The sequence below is a fragment of the Myodes glareolus genome, chromosome 13 (assembly GCF_982192425.1).
Source record: "Myodes glareolus chromosome 13, mMyoGla1.1, whole genome shotgun sequence".
NCBI classification, from domain to species: domain Eukaryota; kingdom Metazoa; phylum Chordata; class Mammalia; order Rodentia; family Cricetidae; genus Myodes; species Myodes glareolus.
This window is the reverse complement of record NC_142038.1, coordinates 62653506-62674333: the sequence shown is the minus strand read 5'-3', so window position 1 is coordinate 62674333 and position 20828 is coordinate 62653506. Positions and strand designations below refer to the sequence as shown.

Below are 20828 nucleotides of genomic sequence, written 5' to 3'. Positions count from 1 at the left end.
GTAGCTGTTTCTAACTCTTAAGAAATGACTGTATTTACTTTTCATGTTTTAGCTCTCCTTTCTTTTCTGATTTATGAGTGCCCTCGTTTTTTCTCATCTATGAACTTACTTTATTTGCTTATCTGTAACCTATATACTTTATCGTTTGTAAAATCTGAAGACGAAACCCCAGCACTGAGAAGAAGGTGGACACAAAGTCCCTAGCCAAGCAGGTATTTGCATTTTATACCTACTGGGAAAGAAAAAAACAAATTTTCTGTCATTGAGTGTCACTGGATGTCTCAAATATAATCTAGGTCAAGCCCCATGTCCAGAAGTAGCTGGCCAACACAAAACTGGTTCCATGTTTTTGTGTTTTTTGTTTTGTTGTTGTTGTTTTTTTTTTCTTTTCATTTTGGCTTTATTTATTTATTTAGTTTTTACGTACCAATCCTAGTTCCCCCTCCCTCCTCCTCCCACATCCCCTTTTCCCCCACCGCACCTCCTATTTGTTCCTCAGAGAGGTTAAGGCCTCCCCTGGGAATTTAACTAAGTCTCTTCCATCACCTCATTGAGAAAGAACCAAGCCCCCACCCCCAGGCTGAGCAAGGTATCTCCATAGAGAATGGGTTCCACAAAGTTGGTTCAGGTTTTAGCATTAGATCCTGGTCCCACTGCCAGTGGCCTCATGTACTGTCCAAATCACTCCATTGTCTCCTGTATTCAGGAGTCCTAGTTTGGACCTATGCAGGTTCCTCAGTTGTCAGTCTGAAGTTAGTGATCTTCCGCTAGTTCAGGTCAGCTGATGTGGGTTTCCACATCATATCATGGCCTTGACTCCTTTCTTTGTTCATATTATCGCTCATCCCTTTCTTCACCTGGAGCTTGGCTCACTGGTTAGTTGTGGATCTCTCCATCTGCTTTCATCTGTTTCTGGAAGAAGGTTCTAGCTTTTTGGGGTGTGTACTGTAGACTGGTTATCCTTTGTGTTATGTCTGGTATCCACTTATGAGTGAATATGTGCTATATTTGTCTCCGGTTCCATCTGTTTGCCTGCAAATTTAAAGATGTCTTTTTTTTTTTTAAACTGCTGAGTAGTACCCCATTGTGTAAATGTACCACATTTTCTTTATCCATTCTTCAGTTTAGGGGCATCTAGGTTGTTCCCAGGTTCTGGCTATTACGAATAATGCTGCTATGAACATAGTTGAGCAAATGTTTTTGGGGTGTGATTGTGCAAACCCCAAAAGTTACAATATTGCTGGGTCTTAAGATTGATTTCTAATTTTCTGAGAAATCGCCATACTGATTTCCACAACGCCTGTACAGTTGTATTCCCACCAGCAATGGAGGAGTGTTCCCCTTACCTGACATCCTCTCCAGCATAAACTGTCATCTTTGTTTTGTTTTTGATCTTAACCATTCTGATTGATGTAAGATGGTATCTCAGAGTTGTTTTGATTTGCATTTCCCTGATGACTAAATGTCTTTTGGCCATTTGAGAGTCTTCTGTTGCGTATTCTCTGTTTAGATCTGTACTCCATTTTTCAATTTGATTACATGATAGTTTGATATCTAGTTTCTTGAGTTCTTTGTATATTTTGGAGATCAGCCCTCTGTCAGGTGTGGGGTTCTGAAGGCAACCGTTTTGTCTTGTTGACTGTTGTCCTTTACAAAAACTTGTCAGTTTCAGGAGGTCCCGTTTATTAATTGTTGCTCTCAGTGTCTTTGCTACTTGGGTTATATTTAGGAAATGGTCTCCTGTGAGAATGCATTCAAGTGTACATCCCACTTTCTTTTCTTTGAGGTTTAGTGTGGATAGATTTATGTTGAGGTCTTTGATCCATTTGGACTTGTTTTGTACATGGTGATAGATACGGATCTATTTGCATTCTTCTGCATATCAACTTCCAGTTATACCAACACCATTTGTTGAAGATGCTTTCTCTTTTCCATTTTATATTTTTAGCTTCTTTGTCAAAAATCAGGTGTTCATAGGTGAGTGGATTAATATCAGGATCTTTGATTTGATTTCTTTGGTCCTCCTTTCTGTTTTTATGCCATTACCAATCTGTTTTCATCACTGTAGCTCTGTAATAGAGCTTGATGTCAGGGATGGCGATGCCTCCAGAAGTTCCTTTATTGTACAGGGTTGCTCTGGCTATCCTTGGCTTTTTGTTTCTCCATACGAAATTTAGTATTGTTCTTTCAAGGTCTGTGAAGAATTGTACTGGGATTTTGATGGGTATTGCATTGAGTCTGTAGATTGCCATTTTTATTATTTTAATCCTGCCTATCCATCAGCATGGGAGATATCTTCTTCAGTTTCGTTCTGCAAAGACTTAAAGTTCTTGTCATACAGGTCTTTCACTTGTTTGGTTATAGTTACCCCAAGATATTTTATGTCATTTGTGTCTGTTGTGAAGGGTGAGGTTTCTCTGATTTCTTTCTCAGCTCCTTTATCATCTGTATATAGAAGGGCTACTCATTTTTTTTCGAGTTAAACTTGTATCCTGCCACATCACTGAAGATATTTATCAGCTTTTGGAGTTCCCTAGTAGAATTTTTGGGGTCACTTATGTATACTATCATGTTATCAGCAAATAGGGAAAGTTTGATTTCTTCCTTTCTAGTTTGTATTCCCTTGATCTACTTTTGTTGTCTTAATTGCTCTAGCAAAGACTTTGAGTGCTATACTAACAGAATAGGTATGGAGAGAGTGGACAGCCTCCTTGTTTCTGATTTTAGGGGGATCGCTTTGAATTTCTCTTCATTTAGTTTGATGTTGGTTGTTGGCATGCTGTTTTTGCCTTTATTATGTTTAGGAATGTTCCTTGTATCCTTGACCTCTCCAAGACCTTTATCATGAAGGGGTGTTACATTTTGTTGAAGACTTTAAGCATCTAATGAGATGATCATGTGGGTTTTTTTTCCCCCTCAGCTTGTTTATATGGTGGATTATGTTGACAGATTTTCATATGTTGAACCATTCCTGCATCTCTGGGATGAAGCCTACTTGATTGTTATGTTCCCCTTTTCATTCTTTACTTTGTTAATTTGGATATTTTTTCTCTGCCTTTTGGTCAGTTTGGATAAAGGTTTGTCAATCTTGTTGATTTTCTCCAAGACCTAACCCCCTTATTTCACTGATTTTTTTTGGTATTGTTTTCTTTGTTTCTATTTTATTGATTTCAGCCCTCAATTTGATTATTTCATGCTGTCTACTCCTTCTGGGTGAGTTTGCTTCTTTTTGTTCTAGATCTTTCAGGTTATCTGTTAATTCACTAGTGTGGGGTTTTTCCAGCTTCTTTATGTAGGCATCTAGTGCTATGAACTTTCTTCTTAGGACTGCTGTCATTGTGTCCCATAAGTTTGGGTATGTTGTGTGGTCATTTTCATCGAATTTAAGGAGTCTTTATTGTCTTTCTTTATTTCTTCCTTCAGCCATTGGTGATTCAGTTGATCATTGTTCAATTTCCATTGTGTTTGTGAACTTTCTAAAATTAGTGTTGTTGAATTCTAACTGTAAGCCATGGTGATCCAGTAAGATACAGGTAGTTACTCCATTTCTTTTGTATCTATTGAGGTTTGCTTTTTTACCAAGTATGTGATCAATTTTTGAGAAGGTTCCATGAGGTGCTGAGAAGATGGTATATTCTTTCATGTTTCAGTGGAATATTCTATAGATGCCAGTTAAGTCCATATGAGTCATATCATCTGTTACGTTTCTGTCTAGTAGACCTGTCCAATGGTGAGAGTGGGGTGTTGAAGTCTCCCATTGTTAGTGTTGGGGGCTTAATGTGAGATTTAAGCTTTAGTAATGTTTCTTTTACAAATGTGGGTTCCCTTGTATTTGGGGCATAGATGTTTAGAATTGAGATTTCCTCTTGATGGATTTTTTTCCTGTGACTAATATGAAATGTCCTTTTTTGTCTCTTTTGGTCAATTTTAATTTGACATCTACTTTGTTAGATATTAGGATAGCTACACCAGCTTGTTTTTTTTAGATCCACTTGATTGGGAAATTTTTTCCCAACCCTTTATTCTGAGGTAATGTCTTTGAGGTCGAAGTGTGTTTCTTGTATGCAACAGAGAATGGATTCTATTTTAGTATCCAATTTGTTAACCTGTGTCTTTTTATAGGCGAATTGAGTCCATTGATATTAATGGACATTAATGACCAGTGATTGCAAGTTCCTGTTATTTTTGTTTTTGTTGTTGTTGGTGGTATTGTGTGTGTTTCCCTTTTTGGGGTTTGCTGCTGTGAGACCATCTATTGCTTGTGTTTTAGTAGATGTAACTTGGACTGGAGTTTTCTTTCTAGTACTTTCTGTAGGGCTGGATTGTTTAAATCTGGTTTTGTCAAGAAATACCTTGTTTTCTCCATATATGGTAATTGAAAGTTTTGCTGGGTATAGTAGTCTGGGGTGGCATCTGTGGTCTCTTAGTGTCTGCATAGCACCTGTCCAGGACCTTTTGACTTTCATGGTTTCCATTGAGAAGTTGGGTGTAATTCTGATAGGTCTACCTTTATATGTTACTTCGCCTTTTTCCTTTGTAGCACTTAATATTCTTTCTTTATTCTGTATGTTTTGATTATTATGTGGCGAGGGGACTGTTTGTCCAGTCTATTTGGTGTTCTGTAAGCTTCTTGTATTTTCGTAGGTTGGGAAAATTTTCTTCTATGATTTTGTTGAATATGTTTTCTGTGCCTTTGAGTTGGATTTCTTCTTCTTCTAGCCCTGTTATTCTTTTTGGGTTTTTGAGACAGGGTTTCTCTGTGTAGCTTTGGAGCCTGTCCTGGAACTTGCTCTGTAGAAGGCTGGCCTCAAACTCACAGAGATCCGCCTGTCTCTTTCTCTCAAATGCTGGGATTAAAGGTGTGGGCCACCACTTCTCAGCTATCCCTATTATTCTTAGGTTTGGTCTTTTCATAGAGTCCCATATTTCCTGGATATTTTGTGTTAAGCTTTTGTTGTATTTAACATTTTCTTTGACCAATGAATGTATTTCCTCTATTGTGTCTTCAGTGGCTGAGAACCTCTCTTCCATCTCTTGTATTCTGTTGTTTATTTTTACATTTGTGGTTCCTGACTATTTACCCAAATTTTCCTTTTCAGAATTCCCTCGGTTTGTGTTTTCTTTATTGTCTGTATTTCAATTTTCAAGTTTTGAGTTATTTCTTTTATCCATTTGACTGCTTCTTCTTGGTTTTCTCTAAGGGATTTTTTGATTACTTCTAATTTTTTGTTTGTCTTTTCCTCCACTTTCTTAAGGGAATATTTTTTTCCTCTTTAACAGCCTCAATCATTTTCATAAAGTTGGTTTTAAGGTCATTTTCTTCTTCATCTGCGTTGAGATGTTCAGATCTTGCTGTTGTAGACCACTAGTTTCTGGTGGTACCGTGTTGCTCTTTGTGCTGTTGAGTGTGTTCTTACCTTGTTATCTACCACTTCTTCCTCCAATCACAATTGGTGGAGCCTGTACTTCAGGGGTCCTTCTTCCTCTAGTTGGTATAGTTGGGGATCTGTGACTCCATTGGGTGCTCCTTCAGGTGCAGGCGGAGCAGAACCTCTGGTAATCTCTCTTCCAGAGCCCACTCCTTGAGGTCGAGGCCGTGCACAGGTCTGGTCTGGTTCCTTGCTGCTCCCAGGCAGGTCAGTTGCTTGGGCTTCTGGTGCTCCCATGTGGATCAGTCACTCAGGCTTCCTCTCATTTTGGGTACTTTTTTTAATTACAGTTTTATTTTTTTGTTTGTTTTGCTTTACAGTTTTTGGTTTTTTGTTTGTAGCACAAATGAGAGAATGAAGTTGGATGGGTAGGGGGGAAGAATCTTGAGTTGGATGGGGGAAACATGATATATATAGTATATGAAGAAAAGAAGAAGAAAATAAATAACTGGGTATGATTGAATTGTTATATAGGAAAGTAAATGGTCTCATATGCTACAGACTCAATATTTGAAGTAAATTGAATCTACTGTAAGAGAAATTGCCAAAAGAGCATTAGGAAAAAAACAATCTGAAGCCCAAATACTTTATCTTTTTTTTTTCTGTCAAGTATATAGCTCTCTTAACTAGTGTTTATTGCTGTGAAGAGGCACCATGACCACAGCAACTCTTATAAAGGAAAGCATTTAATTGGAGCTTCTTACAGTTTCAGAGGTTTGTCCATTATCTTCTTGGCAGGGAGTGTGGTGGTACAGACTGACGTGGTGCTGGAGAAGGAGCAACAGTAAGAGAGAAACGCTGGGCCTGGTGTGAGCAATTGAAACCCCAAAGCCCACCCTACTGACACTTCCTCCAACAAAGCCACATCCTTCAATCCCTGTCAAGTGGTGCCCCTTCTTAATGGCCAAACTTTGGGGGCCATTCCTATTCAAACCATCACAGTAGCCAAGATTATATATATAGTATATTATATCTGTATCTGTATATGTTTTTTAATAAAAAAGATATTTCTGAGGATGGGCTGCAGAGATGCAGTGGGTAAATGCTTGCTGCACAGGCTGGAGGACCTGAGTTTCAGTCTCAAGGACTCACATAGTGGCTGGGCGTGGTAGCATTCACCTGGAATCACAAAGCTTCTATTGTGGAGCAAAGATGGAGACAGGAGAGTGCCCAGAAGCTCTGGGGCAGCTAGCCTGGGATACATCATGGCAGACAACTAAGAGAGACCCAGGCTCAAATCAGGTGGAAGATGAGGACTAAGTTTGTCCTTCAGCCCCACATCATGCCATACATTTACACAAACATACTTAAATGCATATGCATACACATTTCCTGAGACAGGGTCACTGTATGTCCTAATCTGGCTTAAAGGCATGATCCCCTGAAAGACTGGAATTACAGGTGCCATACTGAGTTGAGTTTATCTTCTGCTTGTCAGAGCCCTGTATCCTTATTCTAATTTCTGTCTCCACGTTCTTGTGCTGTCACTTGTCCTTGTGAATCTCTCATTCAGACTGATCTTATGTGAGCTGTTCTGTTTTGGATAATGACAGACATTTTGGTTTATTAAATGGGCAGCTACTGCCAGGTGAATATAGATCTCAAATTGTAAGCGATATTCCTCACAGTGTGTGATGTTCATGGGCCTCTTTAATGGACAGTTAAGTTGTTCCTAGTTTTAGGCTAAGATTAAGAAAAGTAAAGCAAGTTATTGTGCTGGTTTTGAACATTACCCCACAGAAGTAGGTAAGTCAGGGTCCTCTTGGTCATGAGTCAAGGACATTATCTTGAAAGCTTAGTGAACTTGAGTAATGAAAAGTCAAAGTGCTCCATGCCCAGGTGTGTGAACTTACTGTACCTCCACAGCAAACAGATGGCCTTAGTTGTAAGGTGGAGGGTTATTGTCTTGGGAAAAAAATTAAAGGATGAGGATTCAAAGTAAGAAAAATAGTACACAAATGAACCGCCATTCCCATTTAAAATCTTAGCATCCCATTGAATTCAGAGGAGACAGTTTAGGAAATGTTACTGGATAGTACATATGTACAGAAGTAATAGAGAATAAGGGAAGGTCGTATTTGAGTACTAGCTTTAGGAGTTCATTCTTAGGCTGATCATATGGTGCAGGCCTCTACTGTCAGCACTCAACAGGCTGAGGCAGAAGTAGGAGTTTAAGGTCAGTATAGGCTATACAGCAAAACACTATCTCAAAGTTTTTGTTGTTGTGGTTGGGCTGGGATACAAATCAGTGGCAGAGCACCTGCCTAGTATGCATGAGACTAGATTCAATTCTTATCTTTCAGGGGAGGGGTTTCTATTCAGCAAGCATTTGAAAGTCTGTTGGCTAAGGAAAGGAGTAATGTGATAGCACTGCTAACTCAGCATAGGGAATACAGGAAGGAAAGGAGAGTGTGTGTAAAAAACGCTTTTGGCATTGATAGGTTAGTTAAAATAGATTGGGGATACAATGGACAGGGAAAGGAGTAAGTGAAAATTGGGTTCTTTCTTAGTACCCTGGGAGAAAGGTTCTTGAGCAGAAAAAAAAATGGATAAGATATGGAACCATGTCGACAGGAATTAGAGGGCCGTGTGCAGAAGGGGTTTAGGAACCCCTGCATTTGAATGAGCAGAATGCCACCCCCAGTGCGCCCAGTCTTAGCAGAAGATTCCAGGGAGGCTAAATGAGCTCAGGATGTGGAACTTGGTGGAACAGAAACATCAGTCAGCAAATGGCACACACATGAACAGCTGCATCCACATAAAGCCTGAGAGCTTGGGAAATACTTCCAGACAGAAAAGAAGAGAGTTATAGCAGCGTTTTCTCAGGTGGGCTCTGTTTGCTAGAGGCAAGTGTGTCTCATTTAAGAGAAGCTTCCTGACTCAACTTCAGCTGCAAAAACTTTGCAGTCCTTTTAAGAGGCTCTGCCACAAAACACGTAAATGTTTATGAACAGCGTTCAGCATGCTTCTTGGTGGCAGCATGGACCTTGAAATGCCATAGAGTTGTGGAAATAAACATAGCTTCAATCGGTACCTCTGCCATGAAGCTAGACTCTGAGAAAGCTAAAAAATGAGCTGGATCCAGCCGTCAAAGTCACGGCTTTAATCATAGCCATATTGCTTAGCAATAAATTAAAGACTCGTGTGGTCATAAAAATAGAGATATACAGTAAAGATAGATTCAGACAAAAAAAACTCTAAATGGCTTACAGTGTGTTTAAAAATGTATGTAGTCTTGGCAGAGAAAAGAAAAAGGATAAAATTCTTAAAAAAAAAAAAGAAAGAAAGAGTAGTTGGGTATGGTGGCACACACCTTTAATCCCAGCACTTGGGAGGCAGAGACAGGAAGATCTCTGTGAGTTCAAGGACAGACTAGTCTACAGAGTGAGTTCGTGGACATCCAAAGATACACAGAGAGACCCTGTCTCAAAAAGCCAAAATTTAAAAATAAAAATAAAAGAAATAGAGTTTAAAATAAAGCCACATAAAAGATGAAAAATACACAGAGAGTCTGGATACTGTGTGTTATTGTGTTGTCTTTAAATTTTTTGATGGCTGAGGAAGGAGCAAGAGCTACTAAAAGACATTTGATTATAAATGCTGCTGGATTAATCCAACATAAGTATTTTGAAAATGACTTCAAAATTTAAGTCAAAAGGTATGTTACTTTGGAGAAGAGGTTTTGTTTTTGTTTCCATAGGAAATGAAAGACTAGGGATTCATTCTGGGTTAAGAAAAAATCAAGTTTGATCAAGGAAGAACCCCCCCCCCCCGAGAAATCTCCAATGGAAACGGATGGACCACATGATCCAGCATTTCAGAGGACCTCTGTTGGGAGTTTCCTCTGAGTTCTGCATCCAGAACAGTTTCAAGACTGCTGACTGAGATGATCAAGCCTCACAGAATATTTTATTCAGAACTTTTGACCATAATTCAAAATTTTCTTTAGGTCCCCATAAAATTATCAGCGTCCCCAATCAGCAGGAAGTAGCCTAGAAAACTATGCCCACATTCCCAAAAAATAGATTATGAATGTTTGCCTTTGTTTAGAATGTTGGTTACAGGTTGTTAATGATAATGGTCAGGAAGAATGCTAAGCAGGAGAGATTTGATTTAGAGTTTTTGTTTTGAAAACAAAAGGGGGGGGGCAAGTGCTGTGGGACAATGGTCTGTACCCTGTCAATTGTATTTTAATAAAACGCGGATTGGCCAGTAGCCAGGCAGGAAGTATAGGCTGGGCAACGAGAACAGGGGAATTCTGGGAAGAGAAAAGTTTCAGTCTGCAGCCATCATCTAGACACAGAGGAAGCAACTTGTGACTTCCTCACCAAAAAAGGTACCAAGCCATGTAACTAACACAGACTAGAATTATGGGTTCAGATGTAAGATATAAGAGTTAATAAAAGCCTGAGCTAATAAGCCAATTAGTTTATAGTTAATGTCGACTTCTGTGTGTTTCTTTGGGGCTAAATGACTGTGGGACCAGGCTGGACAGAAACCTCAGTCAACAAGCTCTTATTTTTGAGACCTGAAGTGAGAGACTTGCCAGATTCTTCCTCAGTGCTTCCCTAAATTCCTAGTGGCAGGACAGTCAAACTGAGGGGAGAATGAGGCCAGACTGAGGTGGGGGTGGGGTGTGAAAGAAGGATGAAAGGAATGGGGATTCAGGAGGAAAGGCTGAGCATCTTAGGGATTGGGTACCCATCCTTGTGTTTCTGCGTGCAGTGCACCTGACTGCTGATCAAAGAAAGTACCTCTAAGATGGTGTAGCTGAGGATGAGCTCTTGTCTGCCTCCCAAGTGCCGGGATTACAGATATACAGCCATCGTGTTCTATCTACAGCCTCACCTTTCTTCTTTGAGACAGTCTCGTTGATAGTCTAGGCTGTTCTCACACTCACAGTGGTCCTCTGGATCAGCTCCTGCGTTCCAGGATTACAGGCGTGAGCTGCCATGCCCAGCTGTATAATTCTTCCATTCTTGTAACACATGTGTCATTCTTCCTGATTCAGGTTTTAAAAGCATTCCGTCTCCAAGGCCATGAAGGACCTGTTTATGCCGTGCACGCTATTTACCTGAGTGAGCCGCCTGATGTGGTGCACACTCTGATAGCCTCTGCAGCTGCAGACTCCACAGTTCGACTGTGGTCTAAAAAGGGGTCAGAAGGTAGGTTTGGAGGCTTTGTAATCTTAGGTAAAAGAAGTAGAGGTTGTGAAAGACTAACAGCTTACAAGAGCACTTGTAAGTACCAACATTTCAAGCAATCTAATATGAATGTGTTTCTTTTGTGATTTTTCAAAAATATCCCTTAACAAAACTATTTCCAACTAAGCCTTTTTAAATGAGCTATTTTTTTTCCTCTGATCTTGTTGAAATTCAACATTTAATTACTCAAAGTCACTGAGGCTTGGGATTGACTTCTCCATCTCTTTGCTGACATCCTAGACTAGTGATGCCATGCAGCTTCTTAGGTAGATAAGCTCAGGGGTAATTGTTCATGGTGAGTTTTTGTTTTTTAGTAAAATACCTTCAGACCTTGATCTTCGGGGATGCATGTATTCTGACTCTCTGCCTTTCTGTTTTGCCTGGAACTAATGGTGAGTGTCCTTCCATTTATTAAAAGAACAACCTAAGAAATGATTAGGACCTTGATTTTTGTATCTGTTACATTTGTCTCTCTTGTATTGGTGATCCAGCAGATGGCCTCACACATGCGAAACAGCACTCTACCACTGAACTGTACTCACAAGCCCTGTATCTAAATGCTCTTACGAAGTAAGCAAACTGGTCATTGAGGTAAAGGGAGATAGAGGCAGAAGGATCCAGAGTTCGAGGCTAGCCTGGACTACATGAGACTCTGTTTCAGAAACAGAGCTAGAACAGATAAACTGAGATGTTGATAATGTAACATTTATTACAGTATTCAACAACCCAAATCTAGCTCATAAAATTAGGGCAACTATTAGAAATTTTGGTAGCTGAGATTTTATTGATTTAATATATGTACCAAATTACTATTGCTTGTCATTGAATTTTTCATGGATGTATATAAATACAGTTTGGAGAAAGTAGTTCTTTGAAGGTGAAGATTGGACTAAGTTGAAAGGTACTTAACTGTGTGAGCTTCTCAAGATGAGAACTCTTCATGTCTTGCATGGTGAGTTTAGTTTGACTTCCCTGTTTTCTTTAGCCACAGAAATGACAGTTGATGGGTCAGTGATTCTCTTTACCTTCTCCTTTACCTGGGGGACAGGCCTGCTGCTAGAGGCATGGCCAGGAAACTCTAGCCTCTCCTGCTCTCTGTCCTCTGGCAGGAGTTGGAACTCTGGTTCCATGTTGTTTCCTTTATGCAAAGGTGACTGGGAAGTGAGGTTAGTTTTGCAACACATACCTTTCAGTCATCTAAGAGTTCCTGTATTTGATTATGTGCCCTTTTATTTTAATTTAATTCATTCTTAAGCCAAATGTAAAACCCTTGAAGTCAGCAAACACATGTAAAAATATTTAGGTAGCAGCTGATGCTGGGCTCAGAGGGTCTTCAATATTCAGCTAGGCTAACGGTTTTTCCCCTTGGTCCACTGGCTAGTATTATAGAAGTGCACCTTACTTGTTTTTTCTTGAAATTTATTTTGATTAGGGGACAACTTTTGGGAGTGCTTCTGTCTGTGCGCTCTAAGGCAAGGGCTCTCTTGTTTCTATACTTCGTGTATTCTAGGATAGGGGGCCTGCAACTGTCTGCCAGTTCATCTGTCTGCCTCTCATCTTGCCGAGGAAGTGCTGAGATTACAGATGCACAACACCACATCTGACTTTTTTATGTGGGCCCTAGGGATTGAAGCCTTCTCCTCAGTCTCCTCCTTGCTCTACACTTGCACTCCCTTTCCCTCTTCTTCTGTCATATTGCTCAGATTGGGCGCACTGTCTCAGTACTTGCCATAACCGCTGATTAGAACTGTGTAGAGTGTCCCTTTATTCCTGGGGACAGGTTGGACCCTTTCAGTTGATTTGTGCGATGATATGGGGAGCAGAAGTTGATTTCTTCACCCAGTGATCATAGCTGCAGTACTCACAGCCATGCCTGTTTTCCTTCCCAGTCCCGGTGTTGGCATGTGGTGCTGATGACTGCAAAGTTCACATATGTGTTCAGCGGGAAGGCCAGGTAACTACTGGTTTTTATTAAGAAACTAGAATTGTGTTTTGCTTAGCAATACATCTTAACGTAGAAACTTTAAAATAGTTGCAAAATTCCAGCCGCTCAGTGTTTTCAGTGCACATTTAAACTGCTTGAAGATAGTGACTAGGCCAACTAGTCACTGAGGTGTCACGTACCTTACTGACCCTCTTCTTCCTAGTTTCAGAAAGTGCTTGCTCTCATTGGACACGACGACTGGATAAGAGGAGCAGAGTGGGCACACTTTGGTCAGTATGAGATTTTACTAGAAGTGGGCATGGCAGGGACAAGTTTGGTTTTTTTTTTTTTGTGTGTGTGTGTTACATTGTACTGTCCCAGTCAGAAAAGAGACTTGAGTTGTTAGGCATGCATCTAGAGATTAGAAAAGAGCACTGGGGAGCAGGAACAGGGTTTCCTTTCAAGTCCCAAGATCACACTCACTGAGGCTCGGCAGCAGGTATTATTGCCCACTGCGCCATCATCTCTCTGGCCCAGAGCTGTTGATTGGGTGGTGAAGAATGGAATAAACTGATATTTACAATATGACAATATTTGTCTTATTTATATGTAGATGTTCTTGAAGAATTATTCCTAGAACTTTGTGGCCTAGCTATAGAAAACCACCTGTTGTTATATATGTATTTATTAACATTGTGTATATATTTTTGCCAATGCCATTAAAAATGAATTCCAGCCAAATAAATGAAGGATAAGGAAGCAAAGTCTAATATTTTTGGATCTAGAAAAATACACAGCATAGATGAAAAAGTCTTATACCTAAATTTACTACATACACTGTTTTAAAAATAATGTAACATGTATTTTCTAAATAGGTAGAGACCTTTTCCTAGCAAGCTGTTCACAGGATTGCATGATAAGAATATGGAGACTGTATAGGAAACAAGCAACTTTAAAAATCGAGACCCATAATATAAGACTGAAGGAAAGTACTTTCACTGTACGAGACGGAGGTGGGTAACAGTGACGTGTTTGGTATAATATACTCAGCTCTGCTAGCTGTTTATTTGTCTGGTCTCCAAGCATCTGTGTGAAGGTTAGTTTTTTATTTTTATGTGAGATCTATTATTTTCCATGTTTGAAACCCTTTTATAAACTGTGTTAGTCAGGTCTTTTTAACTGCTGAATGTTATGCCCACTGTTTACCAGTGACTTAATCTGTGAGATGTTGCAAGCATAGTCTAGGAAGGCCTAAAAGGCCAGTGTGAATTCTGGTCCTGTGGAGTACGCTCATAAGAGACAAGCTGAATTCTTTCTTTACATTTGAGTGGCATATGTAATCCAGATTTTCTTATAATGTTGTAATAGACTGACTTGCCACTCATAGATCCTATTAGAGATATAGCTTGGCCAAAATATGAAAATTTTCATTTATTTGTTTTTAAGGCCTGGAATATGAATTTAGCTTCCCTTATTCATTTATGTTAAATTTTTTATAAAAAGTTGATAATTAATTATCAAGTAAATAACAAGGAGGCTGACTCTCCTGCTTGTGTTAGTTATTTGTTTGGTTTTGTTTTTCTGTTTATTTAACACAGGGTATCATGTATTCCAAACTGGCCTTTTGACTCTTGAACTTCCTCCTTGTACCTTCTAGATGTTGTTGTATTGGAGAACCACACCATATTGTCCTGTTAATGTCAAACTGGCTGTGCTGGACACACTCATTCTCTCAGCCGAGTTAAAGCCCCAGTCCTTGATTTTGCTTTAATACTGCTTTTATTCTTGGAGGGTGGCATGCCGTGTGTTCAGTTGTGCTGGAAATTAACCCAGGGTTTGCATGTGCTAGGCAGTAGTGACCGAACTGCACTCTCAGGCCTAATTTTTGAGCTGATATAAATTGTATGTGTGATGTTTCAAAATGTAAATATGTGGTTTTGCTTTTTAATTGCTCTGTAACAGTGTTTTCAGGAATATTTCAAATAGTAAGATATATTCTTATTTACTCATGCCCACATAGAGAAAAATGTAGGGGAAAATTCATTTTTAGCTCTTTTTTTAAGTGGGTGAGGTTAATGAAGTTTAGAATTCTTGTTCTTTTTGCTGAATCTGGATTATTATGTTTTGTTCTAATTTTTTGACGTAATTACACAGCAGACTTGATTCTGCAGGTGTTCCTTTAAAAGAGCTGTGAGGAAAGGATGTCTGTCGCTTCTGTTGTAGATACCATCGTAACGTGTGCGATGACCCTGGAGACCCTGCTGGCTGGACACGAAAACTGGGTAAACGCAGTTCATTGGCAGCCTCCATTTTATAAAGGTAGGAGGGAAGTAGAGAGCTCTTGCTTCGAGGATTAAATGTAACCGTGTTTTACATAAAAACAGTATTGCAGCTGACTGGAGGATTGCTTTGGGTGTAACTGAAGTTCATAAACGTGAGGCATTTGTAAGCTGGCCTGTGTAATTACCGTGCTGGCAGCAGCTCCACTGAAACTTGTACTCTGGCAGGCTGACTGGTTGCCGCCAGGGTCCTGAAACTGCCATGCCCTGTTAGTTGTGTTTCTTTAAAGTTCCTATGTGACTCGGGAGCTTAAGAAAAATTGAGTCAAGCCAACCGAACTGGACCCCTCACTCTTGGAAGTGTGGAAGTGGTGATAATGGAGATGGTGTTTATGAGAAACAACACCTTTCCCTTGTTTCTTTTGCCTTTCACCTCTGTCACTGGAGGGGCAGGGTTACCCTCAGACTGCTGCTAGTGTACGGCTGGTTCTTGTCCTTAGGAACAGCAGTCCTTGTTGCTCAGATGACCACCGGCCACCACTCAGCTCTTGGGTTGATCACGTTTGCCACAGTGTCTTCATCATTTTGTCTTTTGTAGCCAGCGCCAATGTATGCCACGTAGCCTTGTCTAGTGATTTCCTTCTTTCCAACCCATCACCCCTCCACTCTCCTGACCCTGTCCCTGCTTTCTCCCAGAGGTCATTGTTTTCCAACTCTGTAGCTGAGAGCAAATAAGCCGTGCAATTTGCTGTTTCTTTCCTAGCAGCTCAAGTTTAGTTCAAAACAAACAAATAAAAAAATATTGGTGAGTATAATGGTACACACATGTAATCTAACCACTAGAGAGGCTGGGGAAAGAGGATTGTGAGTTTGTAGCCAGACTGAACTACATAGTAAAGTCCCATTTCAGGAGAAAAGAAAGAGGTGAGCATGGTGATATAGCAGCAATTCTAGGAGTCTGAGATAGGAGGATTACAAGATCAAGGCTAGTCAATCTTATTTCAAACACACACGTGGAAAAGGAAGAAAGACTATATACTCATTTTTGCTAATTTGAAGCTGTGTTTCTACCAGTAAAATTAAGAAAAAGAGGGACTTGAGAGATCTATTTGACACCTTTGAATTTTAAGGGTACCTGCACTTACACACGTAGACACATAGTTAAAAATCTTTAGATAAAGAAGAGGAAGCTGTTGTTTTGACTGAGCACTTACACCAAGATCAAGTCAAAGATAGAGAAAGTCAAAGTGGAATCACTAGTTTCACATTTCCAAGCTCAAATGAAGCTCTTTGTTTGGTCTTCAAAGGAAGAGGTGGGGAGTCAGTATCAGAGGCTGGAGGGATGGATCAGTAGTTCGAGTACCCCCTGCTCTTACAGAGACCCGAGCTGTTTCCCAGGACCGTCAGGCAGTTCATAAAGACTTGTAATTCCAGGGAATCTAATGCTCTCTAATGACCCTCTGCATGCACAGCATAAATCTGCTCAAACAGCTGAGCAGATGCACTCACACATACATCTATAATAAATAGTTAAAATGTTCAGGAAGGGCCTGGAGAGATGGCTTTTGCAGAGGACCCAGACCGGTCCCCAGCACCCCTATCAGTTCACTCACAACTGTTCACTCCCAACTATAGAGAGATCAGACACCACTGTACATACTCACACAGAGGTGTAAATACAGACATAATTCAAAATAGTAAAACAAATTTATTTTTAAAAATATATACTACTTAAAATTTTTGTATTAGAGAGAAAACCTCTAGCTTTTCTGTAATTCAGGAACATTTGAAGCTTTCCTCCATTCTTCTGTAGAGAAACGGTGCTAAGTTCAATGCCTGTCAGTCCTAGGCATGTTATTGAACTTGAATTTCATGTTTATGTAGTGATGGACAGCATTGTTGTCATTGGCAAAACTTGGTACTAGTATGTGCTCACCCTTTTTCAATACACGTGTACATATTTAGACATAGAGCTATGTTGGTTCATGTTCCTAGCTTATTACTCTGTAATACTCCATTGTCTGAATCTATCACAATTTGTTTATGTTAAAGGTAGATCTTCTGGCTGTTTGTACGATTTTGGAGACTGGTTCCCAGGCTGGTCTTGACCTTAAATCAGTTGTGCTTTAAGTGCCGAAGTTATAGGTGTGGACTATCACATCTGGTTTTGCACACCTTTGCTGTTGTGATCAGTGCTATGTGCCTTTCTGTTTTGTTCTGTCAAACTTGGACTCCGCTTGTTGATGGTTTAAAAATATCAGTTTTTACTCTTCAGATGGTGTTCTGCAGCAGCCAGTGAGACTGCTGTCTGCCTCCATGGACAAGACCATGATTCTCTGGGCTCCAGATGAAGAGTCAGGGATTTGGCTAGAACAGGTAAGATGTGAATATTTAAGAAATTCAAAATGGAGCTTTTAAAAGTCAGTATATCCACCCCAAATCTATATTCCTAGAGCTGTAAATTTCCTCTCTGTATACGTTAAATGAGTTATAATCTCTGAACTGCTTTTCTAGTGTGAGAATTGGACCTGTTGACTGATAACTGTTTTTCTGTTCTTGTGTAGGTCCGAGTAGGTGAAGTAGGTGGAAATACCATGGGGTTTTATGATTGTCAGTTTGGAGAGAACGGCTCCATGATCATCGCACATGCATTCCATGGAGCACTGCACCTTTGGAAGCAGAGTACAGTAAACCCAGTACGAGCATATTGACTCCTTGCTGACTTGTGCTTTCCCAGTAGACACATTTAAGCAGAGATGACTCTCCTTTCTAAAGATAGGCTGTGGTATTTAAATCGAGTTAGAAGTTTGGGCTTTTCTAGGAAGGAAAATGCAGAGTTGTACAGCAGTGTGACAGTATTGAATGGTGCCTAGATGTTATTCATGTGGGGCTGAAATGTGGCTCTGTGGCATTAGTCTAATTTATGTGAGACCCTGGGTTATCTGCCCTGCACCTCCCATCATGTACAGATGAAAGTCAGTCTGGATGCTAGATAAATGAGTTTTAAATTTAATAAATAAATAAAAATATTGGGTGTGGCCAGGCGGTTATGGTACACTCCTTTAATCCCAGCACTTGGGAGGCAGAGGCAGGCGAATCTCTGTGAGTTCAAGGCCAGCCTGGTCTACAAGAGCTAGCTCCAGGACAGGCTCCAAAGCTACAGAGAGACCCTGTCCTGGAAAACCAAAAAAAAAAAAAATTGGGTGAAATGTGACTTGGATATTTTGAGGTGTATCTGATAGCTTCCTTTTTAAAATATATTTTACATATTTTTATTTTGTGTATGTGTTGGTGTAAAAGTGCAAAGATTAGAAGACAACGTAGATACAACTTTCTCCTTATTCCATGTGGGTCCTGGGGATGAAGTTTAGGTCATTAGGCTTTGTGACCAGTGTCTGTACTTGTTGAGCCATCTCACTAACCTCGTAGCTTCCTTTCTAAAGTACATATTCATGGATTTGCATCACTTTTAGTTTGTGGCCTTTGAAATAATCACCTCTGAGGTTTTAACTTCTTGTTTTATTGAAGACTTAGTCTTACAGCCTTCATTTGAACTTAGCCTTTAAGATTATTTCCACAGTTAAAACAACCAATAAATCTACGACAATGTTAGTTTAGAACTATTTTTTGAAGTGAATTCTATTTCTTTAACTCAGACTCTTTGAGAGTCTTTGCAGAAGGAAAACACTAGATGAGGGACATAGCCCCCAAATCAGAAAAAAGTTTCACTGTGCTTATGCATAGGATTTACCATATGTGGGGTAGAGAGTTGATTTTTAAGTGGACTTTGTTTTTGTTTTTTAGAACGGGTAAACTGACCCCAAAACTGAGCGTGAAGCAGAGGGCCTGCTCACCCCAGGCCAGTGCTCATGGGCTTCACTGTCTGCCTCCACACCAGAGTGCTCCATTTATTTATAATCAGGATTAATTATTTAAAGATTTATTTTTAGGTGTTTGTGTGTGGGTATGTACATGTGAATGCAGGTGCCCAGAATAGAGAGGCCAGAAGAGGGTGTTAGATTCCATGGAACTGGAGCTCTAGGCAGATGTGAACTGACTGGCATGGGTTGGGAACCGAGCTTTGGGTGGCTTGGAAGAGCAGTGCGCACTCCTAACCACTGAGCCATCTACCTAACCCTTCAAGATTGATTTTTATTTATTTTTCAAAGATTTATTTTGTATGTGTGTATGAACATATGCTCAGTGTATGTGCAAGTGTTCACACTTGCCTGTGCACAGAAGCCAGGAGAGGGTCAGATTCTTTGAGAGCTGGAGTTTTAGGCATTTGCAGGACGCTTGGTTTGCTCCATGGGTGCTGAGATCTGAACTCTAGTCTTCATGATTGTTCAGCAAGCACTCTTAACCACTGAGCTGTCTCTCCAACCCAGCTCTCATTTTTTTATGAACAAGTAGGAAGTTGCTACGGGAGACTGTACTGGTAATCCCAAAGTGCTATCTATGAACCGCAGCTTGTTGTAAACACTCCTTAGAGCTTAACTTTAGAGCCTGTATAACTTAGTTTAATTATTTATAGAACAAGTATGTTAGTTCATGCCTATATATAATTCCAGCACTTGGAGGCAGATATAAAAACATCAAGAATTCCTTGCCAGCCTCTGGTGTACAGAGCAGAGTTTGGGACCAGTCTGTGTTACATGAGACTCTGTTTCAATATAACAGAAGAAAAAGTATTATTGCCTATATCATTAGTCTTGGCTTTAAACAACCTGCTAGTTGCATAATTAATTTCATTTCCTCTCTTAGTTTTGTTCCCTGTTGAGTTTATTAAGAAAGGCTCTGGGGACAGGTACATGGCATTCTCTATATTACCTATATCCATGGTTGCTGTTGTGAGCTGAACAGGTGGACCAATTTGATGTCGTTCATTTTTCTGTCCTTTATATCCATAAATCCTTTAACTTTTGTTTTGCTTTGCTTTGTTTTGTTTTGTTTTGAGACAGGGTCTCTCTATGTAGCTCTGGCTGTCCTGGAGCTCACATGTAGACTAGGCTGGTGTCACAGAGAGCCGACTGCCTTTGCTTCCCTAGTGCTGGTTTTAGGGTGTTTGGTATCACACCTGACTCAGTTTTTTAACTTAATATAGAAACCCTTTAGGTTCACACTCAAATTTAGTCTCATTTTACTCAATATTCTTTCTTCATTATGGAGTTTAATAAATACTCTGCAATCATGTAGTATTTGTTGTCCCTGCATACTTCATGAGTATAAACTCAATTCTAATGCATTTGTGTGGTGGTCACTTTTATTTACCTGTTTTGCAGGAGAGTTGATAGACAGGTAGCATCAGGCTGTCTTGACTGCTGGGAAATTTTCCATAAACACTGTTTCAAAGGACGTGGTTGAGTGGGAAACAATCAGCTCCTTTTATGATCTTGTCTTGAATATTTAGTTTTACAGCTTTCCTCTTGATGGTCCTTGTTTATCTTGGTATATGTTATCATTTTTATTGCAGAGACAGTGGGTTCCAGGCATTGTCATTTCAGGACACTTTGCTGGTGTCCAAGACCTAATATGGGATCCAGAGGGAGATTTCATTATCACCACTAGCACTGATCAAACAACTCGCCTTTTTGCTCCATGGAAGAGAAGAGGCTATTCACAGGTAAGATACCTTCCTGCTGAACTCAAGACCCTCTTTGCATTTGAAATCTCCTAGTGGAGCAGTCTCCTCAGCTCTTGAAAAGGACTGATTTTGAAGCATGCACTCATTTTTATTTTATCTGTTGTGTTTTAACTCCAGGTAACTTGGCATGAGATTGCAAGGCCTCAGATACATGGTTATGACCTGAAATGTTTAGCGATGATTGATCGGTTTCAGTTTGTGTCTGGAGCAGATGAAAAAGTTCTTCGTGTTTTTTCTGCCCCTCGGAATTTTGTGGAAAATTTTTGTACCATTTCAGGGCAGTCACTGAATTATATGCGTTGCGATGTGAGTATTCCTTTAAATCTTTCATTTCAATCTTTTTCTTTA

General features: G+C 39.9%; 1 protein-coding gene and 1 long non-coding RNA gene across 2 annotated transcripts in view; both read left to right on the top strand.

The window, feature by feature from the left end:
• Elp2 (elongator acetyltransferase complex subunit 2) overlaps nucleotides 1–20828 on the top strand; it is a 40025-nt gene that overhangs the window by 5375 nt on the left and 13822 nt on the right. The window contains exons 4-13 of the mRNA XM_048442607.3: nucleotides 10441–10594; nucleotides 10948–11025; nucleotides 12523–12587; nucleotides 12781–12847; nucleotides 13433–13570; nucleotides 14781–14876; nucleotides 17112–17212; nucleotides 17401–17532; nucleotides 20310–20459; nucleotides 20598–20786. Of these exons, the coding sequence (XP_048298564.1) occupies nucleotides 10441–10594; nucleotides 10948–11025; nucleotides 12523–12587; nucleotides 12781–12847; nucleotides 13433–13570; nucleotides 14781–14876; nucleotides 17112–17212; nucleotides 17401–17532; nucleotides 20310–20459; nucleotides 20598–20786 (1170 nt within the window). The remainder of the gene's footprint in view (nucleotides 1–10440; nucleotides 10595–10947; nucleotides 11026–12522; nucleotides 12588–12780; nucleotides 12848–13432; nucleotides 13571–14780; nucleotides 14877–17111; nucleotides 17213–17400; nucleotides 17533–20309; nucleotides 20460–20597; nucleotides 20787–20828) is intronic.
• LOC146891807 (uncharacterized) lies at nucleotides 4–6443 on the top strand. The gene is made up of 2 exons (XR_015005424.2): nucleotides 4–5636; nucleotides 6168–6443. It is a non-coding gene; the product is annotated as an uncharacterized LOC146891807 (long non-coding RNA).